Source organism: Micropterus dolomieu, linkage group LG13 (assembly GCF_021292245.1).
Source record: "Micropterus dolomieu isolate WLL.071019.BEF.003 ecotype Adirondacks linkage group LG13, ASM2129224v1, whole genome shotgun sequence".
NCBI classification, from domain to species: Eukaryota; Metazoa; Chordata; class Actinopteri; order Centrarchiformes; family Centrarchidae; genus Micropterus; species Micropterus dolomieu.
Window position 1 is genome coordinate 12,917,656 of NC_060162.1, and position 9,952 is coordinate 12,927,607.

At 40.0% G+C, this 9,952-nt stretch overlaps 1 protein-coding gene across 2 annotated transcripts in view; it reads right to left on the minus strand.

Moving 5' to 3' along the window:
* The window catches only part of pappaa (pregnancy-associated plasma protein A, pappalysin 1a), a 108,387-nt gene that overhangs the window by 22,007 nt on the left and 76,428 nt on the right, over positions 1-9,952 (minus strand). The window contains exons 15-19 of one of the 2 annotated variants that reach the window (XM_046067052.1): positions 3,236-3,419; positions 2,728-2,929; positions 2,354-2,558; positions 1,441-1,588; positions 894-1,009 (exon numbers count right to left, since the gene is read on the minus strand). In XM_046067052.1, the coding sequence (XP_045923008.1) occupies positions 894-1,009; positions 1,441-1,588; positions 2,354-2,558; positions 2,728-2,929; positions 3,236-3,419 (855 nt within the window). Of the gene's footprint in view, positions 1-893; positions 1,010-1,440; positions 1,589-2,323; positions 2,559-2,727; positions 2,930-3,235; positions 3,420-9,952 lie in introns of both variants that reach the window. The other variant, XM_046067051.1, reaches the window with a different exon arrangement.

Below are 9,952 nucleotides of genomic sequence, written 5' to 3' on the forward strand. Positions count from 1 at the left end.
GGAGAGTAAAATTAGAAGAGTAGGTGCAGTCTAGTACTCTTTATCTATTACATGCTCACACACCCACACTAATATACACACCACAGCCCTACACTCGTCTCTTGACCCCACCCACAAACTGTATAAAAATCCAAAATGACACCATGGAGGTGGGTGGGTGCCACTCACGTGTGACTGGCACTCCCACAAGGACAAGGCGTACAGTTCTGTGTATAATGCCCTCCCCTACCATAACCTCTAACCTCTGTGTTTTTCTATCTGCCACTATAAGCAAACAGTACTTAATCAGCACAGTTGGTAGCTGTGAGGTATATCTAAATCAAATGAGGTCATTAACCAGTGAGCGTCATAGGTGTATTTCAGAAAATGACTGTGATTACATGAATAGCCATTTGATAAGGTTTTACTTGGCCACTGTGGTAGTGGGGCCCCATGCCTCACAAGAATTCTGCGGACATATTTAGTTTAGTTTTCTCATTAGGGATTATTTTTGTTTAATGGGGAATTGAGTGCTACAAATAGTAAAAATATTTGTTTGTCAGTGTGGGGGCAGCACTTAATTTCCAAAGATGCTTTGCAGCTTTTTATTTCACCAAGAAGGTAGTTGAAATGTCATATCGAGGACAGGGATACAAGACGGCAGCAGCACGTTGTCAAGCTTCCAATCCAAAATGGAATAAAAATGTCTGAAGGGTTGCCATGCTTCTAAGACAAATATTAGCAAAGCATTGAGCATAAGTGACAGGCACAAGCTGGCATTTTGCATTGTGGGTAATGGAGCCAGGATGTTGACGCTCTACGTGAAATTCCTTACAGGAGAGTTGTGGATCACAGAACTTTGTGAAGTGCGTCTGTCAGAGCTGTGAGGCGGACACAAACACGTGCAAACTTACCTTGACTTTGTGCGGGTTCCTCCAGTGCTCTCTCAGTACCCTCTCTACTGTCATGTTGCTAGGGAGGATCACCACGTCGTTCGTACTCTCTCTGCATGTCAGCTCACACTCCTCACCTGTGTGTGTGTGTGTGTGTGTGTGTGTGTGTGTGTGTGTGTGTGTGTGTTTGTTGTGTGTGTGTGTGTGTGTGTGTGCGCAAGAGAGAAGCAGAAAAACAAAACCAATGAACGTATGCACAAACCACACCTAGATCAAAGACATTTCAAATTACATATTCTTACCTTCCCCATTTCACTTTCAAATGAATATGATAGTGTGTGGTTTTGAAAGTGACAGGTTACACAAATGTGGTTTAGACATTTTGTTGACTCTTATTGAGAACAAGTTACAAACTGAAAATTAATGAGTACTGCAAAGAATAACAATAATAACTGAAGAATAACAGCACTCTTAACAAAAGATGTGAGTAATATGAACGATGAAAGATGACATCAGCAGTAAGAAAACTGAATTGTTATTACATAACAGTAGATTTGTGCATACAGACCTATGCCGTGTCCTCGCTTGCATGAGTATTGGAGTCTATAATGGAGGTTTTGAGGTAAAGAACACTGGCCTTTGCTGTGTGGGCATAGGCGGAACGACCCTGTCCAGTTTCCATCCTTCCTACAGCGGATCACATTAGACCCCGCGCCCTGAAAATAACACATATATTGACTGAGAAACAATTAGACACACACATTGACACGCAAACACGAGCAGGCCAAGGACATTGAGATGGCATCCCATTGCAAAAGGGGAAATACAATCCAAATTTTATCAGGCATCCAACCCACAATGCCTGAGTGGCAGAACAGATTAAAAGGTGTATACATTTCAAAAGTCTGTGGCTGCAGGACTATTCTGGAAATCAATAGCAATCTAATTAGCATGGCGTCAAATTGAGTAGGGCTAAGGGAGACGGGGAGAGAGACAGGCAGTAAGAGACAAACGTTCAGAAGGGAGGGCAGTGTAAGACAAAAGACAGTGAGGAAAGTGAGTGTGTCTGGGGAAGAATGTATTCTTACTCAATAATTCTGCATCTTATCATCAGCTATGAGTACATTATACCTATATGGCATTAAATAAGAGTATGTTTAAAAAAATGTGTCGCTAGTGATTTTTAAACAAACAATATTTAAACAAACATGACTGATACTGTATTGTGAAGGTTCTGTTTGCTAAATAGCCGACAAACACAAATGCTTCTAATGGATTATTTTGATTGTATTAGTCACTACTTCTGTGTCATGTTGAGCCTAAAAAAGTGAACCAGTAAGGATCGAAGAAGGGAGAAAAAGAGAGAAGGTCTACTTTTTACACACATGACAAAAATAAGACAAACATATAGGTGAAGCAAGAATAGAAAGAGAGGAAAGAGATGGACAGACCTGATTGCATGGAGCGTGCAGCAGCCTCACCGTATGGGCAGAGCCTCCTGCGGCGGCGATAGCAGTATTACCAGCAGGATCAGAGCAGTTGAGTCTGCAGACGCTGTCAAAGCGGAAGCCGTCAGTGCAGTGGTAGGAGCCATGGAAGATGGGAGGTGGGGGATCACAAGTCACTGGCTCGCATGCCCCCTCTAGCCAGCTGCCATCCTCTGTGCACTGGCGCTTAAATGCACGCCTAAAGGGAAAGAAGACAATTAACCTTTAGACTTGAGTTTTGGGTAACTTTTATGAGGCTTATTTATATGTTAAAGGTTATAGTCTTTAAATTGTACTGCTCCATCCATACTTTCAATTGGAAACTAATAAAATAAATCAACAACGACAATTTATATTTCTTTCTTCACCTCTTAGGTTTGTTGCTGACATGGTAGCCTGGCTTGCACTTGTACTTGCAGAGCGTGCCCACTTTGAGGCCTGTCTCATTGCAGCGCTTGGTCTGCAGCACAGCATTGGGTACGGGAGGAGGGGCCGGGCAGCGAAGCTCACAAAGAGCCTCTGGGAAAGACCACAGACCATCTTCTAGGCAGGTAAGAGTGTTGTTTGTACCTGAGAAGAAAAAGGAGAAAGGGATTGATGAATTTCAGTGTTGGTCAGTGAATTTGTAAAAGGGGATAAAAAAAAAAACAGAAAAGAAACAGATGCGAATATGTAGATATAAGATATAGACATGCGCAGTAGCTGGAAGACCAATTTAAAATTGTTCAATGAGGACGATTAAGTGACTGAAACGAAAGTGAATAAAATAATTACAAAATCCTGTAACTCTGACTTCCAATTACTAAATGTTATGCAGATTTATAATGTAAAATATATTAGATATCTTGTGGCAATAGTGTTTAAAATGTTTCTTACCTACAAGCTGGGCAGGCTCTCGACACTGAAAGGTGCTCTTCTTGCCGTAGGTAGTGCCCTCAGGAAAGTTGAAATGGGCAGGATGAACATGGTATTTGTCTGGCAGACCACAGTCCACAGGCTCACATGACACTTGTTTGTTCCACTTCCCATTTGCACAGGTTATGGTCACTGAAGAGTCAGACTGGAAAATAAGGCAAGATATCAAGTGAGTCAGAGTCAGATACTGGATCACAGACCTATTCTGATGTACGGTATGTGCATAACTATGCATTGACACAAGCATTCATTTGCCCATTGATGTGACAGATTGATGTCCCACACACATCATCTAAATGTTTACCTCACTAAAATTGACTACAGCAATTCAGCACTCACTCCAACAAGTCTCTAATCAGCGTGTAACCTAACAAAGCTTGATCAGGCTTAGTTTACTGTATATGTCATAAAGCCTCACAGGCTCAAGTAACTGCTGATAGCATTTGTAAGGTCAAGTCATGCCACTCAGACAACTGATATCTAACAACTGCACTATCAGCCCTAACACAAAACAGATTGGCTTTGGTGGAAGTGTGACAACTTCTGAGAAACATGCACAGAGAGGGAATCTTCCACAACTGGAATACAAACCTCTGTGGATTTATGGAGTTTCTGTGTAATCACAATACTAAGAAAGCCATTCTATTCACTGAAAAGATGACATTTTTGACATACAAATTAAAGGAAAAGAAGCAGTCATGCCACCACGAGCCTTGAGAACAGCTTTAGTGCTCCTTGCTAAGTCTGTGAAACTCTATTGGAGGGATGAACCGTCATTTATATATCTCACCTTTATTTAATCAAGTAATCTTTTGCAAGAGAGACCTGTGTACAACAGATCACATCATTTTCAAACTCACCAAACCATTCAGTGAGCCCTGGTGCACAGAAGCATCTGTATTTGATATGACTTTTACTCCCAACAAACATTATATTCAGGTAATGCAATCAATTAGTCAATCAATCTGGTTGTCAAGTGGGAAACAAAGAAATCAAATTACATACATAGTAAAATAAAACACACCAGCTTTACAGATAAATCAGAGTCATGATTGTTGACAGTTTCCGGTCAAAAAAACGACTTCTCCAGTGCTTCTTCCTGTGCAGACTGTTCACAAAATAAAGGCAGACTGTCTCACATTTTCAAGCTTACAGAGTGCATCCTGTGTTATTGGGCCCTTACATGTTGTTGGAATGTGGGAGGAAACTGGAGAACCCAGAGGAAATCCACACATGGGGAGAACATGAAAAATCCACAAGAAACGGACTCAGGCCAGGAGTCAAACCCAACAGTGGTAACACTCTACTATGACAAACAAAGACAAGCTTAGACTTAGCAAAATATATTAACATCCCTTCCATTGCCATTATGAACATATCATAGAGAGCAGCCCTTAATTAGCAGCTATTCAGGTTACTGCTCAAGGAGCTATGACGCAAAGGCCACGTGTCTTGCATTAATTGTGTGTGTGTGTGTGTGTGTGTGTGTACGTGTGTGCGTGTGTGTGTGTGTGTATGAACTCAATGTTTATACACCCTGTACACATATCAGTGTGTAACCATTCCTGATCAAGAGTGATGAGAAGATTGTGTAGATAATAAAGCATTAAAGACCCAGTATTTGCTGGTAAAAGCAAATGGCAACCAGAATGTTTCCAAAATAATACATTTCAAAATGACAATCTCTTGTTCCTGACTTCTTTCACCAGAAATATTTCCTGATCTTAGGTCTATTTCCTATTAGAAATAGCTCTGATTCCTGTAAATTATTTGGCTTGTGGCATGATATTTGCAGAGATGAGCCCAAAATGGGGAGCCACTGCATCATCCAAACCTCAACTGTTTTCATCCTCTTCCGTTAAGTAGAACCATGTAAAGCAACAGGAATGCTTAAATTGATAGGCATGCCAAGAAATTTTACAACAAAGCTGTGAGAGCTCAGTCATTTTGACTTTTCCTTCTCAGAAGAAAAAAAATGGAAACCTGTGTAACTACCATGAATTATATACCCCTTTTTTGATTGAGTTTAATTACACACATGTTTTTAAAGAGTGGTGAAACTTTAAGGCCACACAAGCTGGACTCATTACATATCTTTTGCTTCAAATCCTTCTCTGTCTTTCTGTGTATTTTTATCTTTCATCTTTGATCCCATTATATGATACTGCATAACAATATCAGGTTCCCTCAAAATAAATAAGCTCCTTTCATATTTGGACATCCAACGAAATAACATATGCATTGCATATGAGTGCCTGGTGAAAAATAACTGGGTGTAGAGTTGAATGAGTCAATCATAATGAGAGGTTGTGAACAAAGTATGCATGGAAGAAATGTGGAAGGATCTATTTAATGTGCTGACTGTAAATATGTGTGCAAACGGCATGTTAAGTAAGTTTGTGAAATTGAAGTTTTTGCATTTAATCAAGAGTCTATTCCTAAGTGTGTAACTGTTGTATGCCTGTGTGTGTAAATGTGTGGGAATTTTCCTTCCTTTAAAAAATTTACAGCTTACTCTTTCTCTTCCAGAAGCAACCTTTGGCTACTACGCCTTATACAAGCCAGACAAACAAATGAACCAACTGACAGCTTCTTCCTTCAGCTTAGGGGTTTGCCTTATTTCGGATGGCACACACACAAAACAAAAAACAAAAAAGCATAGCAATAACACACAGTGCACATTTATAGGTAGAGTTATTACTGTATTGCTTAGTAGTGGAATTAAGTGTAATTTATTATTGTCTAGTCCTCATGGAAAAGCACTTATGAAACAGTTATTGGAGATAAATGTGCTTTACTTAGAAGCAGAGCTTATTTGCTTGGAATATACACACTTTCTGGTAGAAAAACACAACAGTTGCACAAATGATTCTGGACAAGAATGTGTTCAGAACAGTAACATGCGGCTGGGTGTTACTGAGAATCTAACAGTACTCAGAAGCAGACATGCTTCTAAGTACATACAATTCTGGGAGGGTTCGTGTTTTTTAAATGTTGAACCACATCTGCATGGACAGAGTGGATTTCAAACTAACCAACTGTGAGAGCTTTTGTTTCACACTCTCATTCACACAGGTTTCGTTTATAGGCTTACGAGAGTGACACTCTGGCACTGTCAGGACAGAATAGACCTCAGACACTGAAAATCAGGATGCCCTTCCATGATCCCTCTGTACAGGTGGAGAAACAGTAAAAAGTGACATTCAAAAATAGCCTGATTGACTTTAAAGTCACAGTGAAAAAGTGTAGAGCGTGTTCTCAGGCATATAAACCACCTGTATACCTTCCTTATACGTAGAAGTGCCAGTGGTAGGTCTCCACCGCCACTGCCATATGACTCAGAAGGCAGGTGATGGTCAATGCTGTCACTGGTGAATCTCTGTGGACTTCCTGCACTTGCTTGATGTACATGTGAACCAAGCACAGTGTTCACCCCTTTACTTTCTGGCTGGGAGGCAAGGGATATGAGCCTGGGATACAGTCTTTAAGTCCATTTAAGTTATAGTTTATTAATTACTATGGTGATATTTGCCCCCCCCCCCCACTCATTCTTACAAGCTGGATCAGCTCCAGCTCTGAGGCCAGTGCCTTGATGAAGGTCAATCTAATACAGTACCTTACATTCATATCCTTTGGAGTGGGATAACACTGGACTGAGTGTTTCAAGTTAGTGCCCAATTATTCCAATCAAAGTTGCTCACTGGGCACATGCACTGAAACACTTCTTCAGATGTCCACATTTGAGTGCCCATAAAACATGCACATAAAAGCCTTTCTTTGGCTGAGTTGGTTAACTGCCCACTCATATGAATATGACGACAATAATATGTTGATATGGCTCTCAAACCCCCTTAAATTTATATTGGATATAATGGCTCAAATTATACCAGGAGTTATTTCTAAATGTGTGTACAATTTTCGTAATTTCTTTGATGAGACCTGTGGAGGGTATTTGGGTAATTTAAGGAAAGTGGATAGGCTATCACATAGCGGCAGGTAATGGCGGTTTGATGGGCTTGTCCTACTCTATGGTGGACAGCGGTAAAGCATAGAACTTGTTAAAGGAAATGCATATGTGAAATAAAAACAGATATTTTCTGAAGAAAGCATTATCTAAAACGATGGTGTTCCCAGAACCACTTTGACATCCCCAAAACAAGAATGTAATTGGTTAATGAAAAGAGACAAGATTGTGCTTCACGCTGCGCTGCTGCTGCAAAAGAAAGAAAAAATGACTTTAGACATATACACTTAGGGGATAAGGAAGCTCTGATCTGTCTTCTATTTTATCTGGTTGAATTGTTGTTGTTTTGTTGTTTACCTTCAAAGTTCACTTTACTTTTATAACAGGGTTTTAAACTATCACCCCATCTGAGGGGGCAATGAGAGCAGATGCATCGTGAATCTGGCCAGATCGATCTATTACTAGGCCTTTGACTAATTCCTAGAACTACTTGACATAAAGCACATTTCTTTTATTATATTTGATCTCGAATGGATGTGTGAAGTGTTTCTTTCGAAACCCCATTATCTTATTTGTCTGATTCTGTCCTGCAGATGTAAAGTTTAGTCAGTCACAGCTACTGTATGCCGCTGTTGAACTCAAAGAAACAACATACTGCTGTCCCCCACTGGATTCTACAGCTAGCAACAAAACCTGCTTCAAAATGTTGCATTCTATTCTCAAAACAAGGAAAAGTAGATGTCAAAAATAATGTTTTCCAGTGATCAGACAAAAAGCAACACATTTAGTTTATAATGAATGGTGCCCCATGTGTTTCACAGTGAGACTGTTTCTGTGTTACTTCCAAATGCTTTCGGGAGGAGACTTCTACTGGCTCTGGAGGGACGTGCAACTGGTGAAATCATTTTCCAGAGAACTGTTTCACTCTTTGAGGATAAAAGACCGGACTTAAAATGGATCAACAAGCTAGAAATAGAAGGCATTCTTTCAATGGCAGACAGGGTGCATTGAAAGGATTGGATTCTGTTTTGGTAATTATAAACATCATTCAGTCTGCACATCTAGTTTGCAGCATCAAATTTCTCTTACCAGTGGCATGTCACCTGAGTATAATGATTTATTTGTAATGAGTTTAAAATGATTTCGGAACTTAGGGAGAGGACTTTGGCGAATACATTTCTGTCACTCCTGCTGAATGACTAAGTATGTACATTCAAAGTTTTGAATGACATCGTCCATCATTTTAATAATCCCACCAAAAGTTACCATAACATCCGTAAACAATTTATAATTCCAAAAAGTGTAGTAGATAATCTTGCTTTACAACGAGAAAAATTAAGTGAAAATTGTATTTGATCATATGAATTTGATATTAAACCACCAAAACTGATCGGATTTCTTTTAGGAGTGAATGCCTGCAAAAAGTTTTTACATAAATAACAAGTCCTCTAAATACCTTTGAACTGTCAGTCATCATTTGTGGCAAGCCTTCAAAGTCCAAAAAATTTGGCGCAGCTCTACTTCCTTTTCTATTCTCCCTTCACCCTACTTCCTCTGTACTGCCCTGCCTCTCCCTCTCTAAAAAGCATCATTTATTACTAAATTAATTGACATTGATGAATAGCTACATAGTGTACTGTCAATCAGAATGTAATGCAATTAGAAGTCTGTGCCGACTCAATGGAGAGCTATTCTGATAGTGTTTGTACATAAAGTATGTATAGATGTGGATGTAAATGCGCTTCTGTGCATGTACATGCGCACACACATACGTGTGCTTATTTCTGTGTGCAGATACAGTGTACAGTATGTACAGTACATGTGTGAACAAGATAATTTAGTGGAAGACAGAGGGACAGCTTAACAACTTTGTGTTTCTAGAAACCCTCCAAATAAGACGAGTTACAGATCTTAGCAACAGCCATGTAAAAAAAACACATAGTTATTGTCAGAATTCTGACCAAATACCAAAAAAGTAATTATCACCCCCTCTCTTTTACACTGTAAAACCTTTCTTTCTCTCTCTTCTCTCTGCCTCTTTTGATAAATGTTTGTGTACGTTACACACACACCCTCACACACAAACATACAATTCCAGACTAAAATACACATAAAAACTAAATTTACCTTGTTCTCTGAACCTCCCATTTCTCTGAGAGAGCATTAATAGATTGTCTTGCATACTGCTTTACAGAGCCGTGGAGAAGGATAAAGTGTTTAAATGGCCTTTACAGCAGCTTGGCCCCAATCCAAAAGGTTTACGATACAGTGTCAACTACCCTGTTTATTTGTTTACTTGTGGTGTGCATGCATCTGTGACTGTTTATGCAGGAGATTGTCTGTACTTTACTGTATGTCTGTTAGTATCTACATGGAAGCAGTTAATATGTGCTGCTGTGCGAGAGCGGTAGCAAATCTCTGCCCTTTAACAGAGACTTTCGCAATGTGTGCGAAATGAGCAGGGATGGAGCGAGGGAGGGAGAGGGAGCAGACACTATGCGATGATGTCATTGTCCCAGTGGAGTAGCGATACAAAGTGACTGTTTGAGGTGATGGTGCAGCATGCTCAGCAAAAGACTAAACACTATTATGTCTGTGCTTGTACAGAATGTGTGTGTGTTTGTGTGTGTGTGTGCGCGTGCGTGCGTGCGTGCGTACGTGTTTGTGTGTGTGTGTGTGTGTGTGTGTGCGTGTGTGTGTGTGTGTGTGTTTGT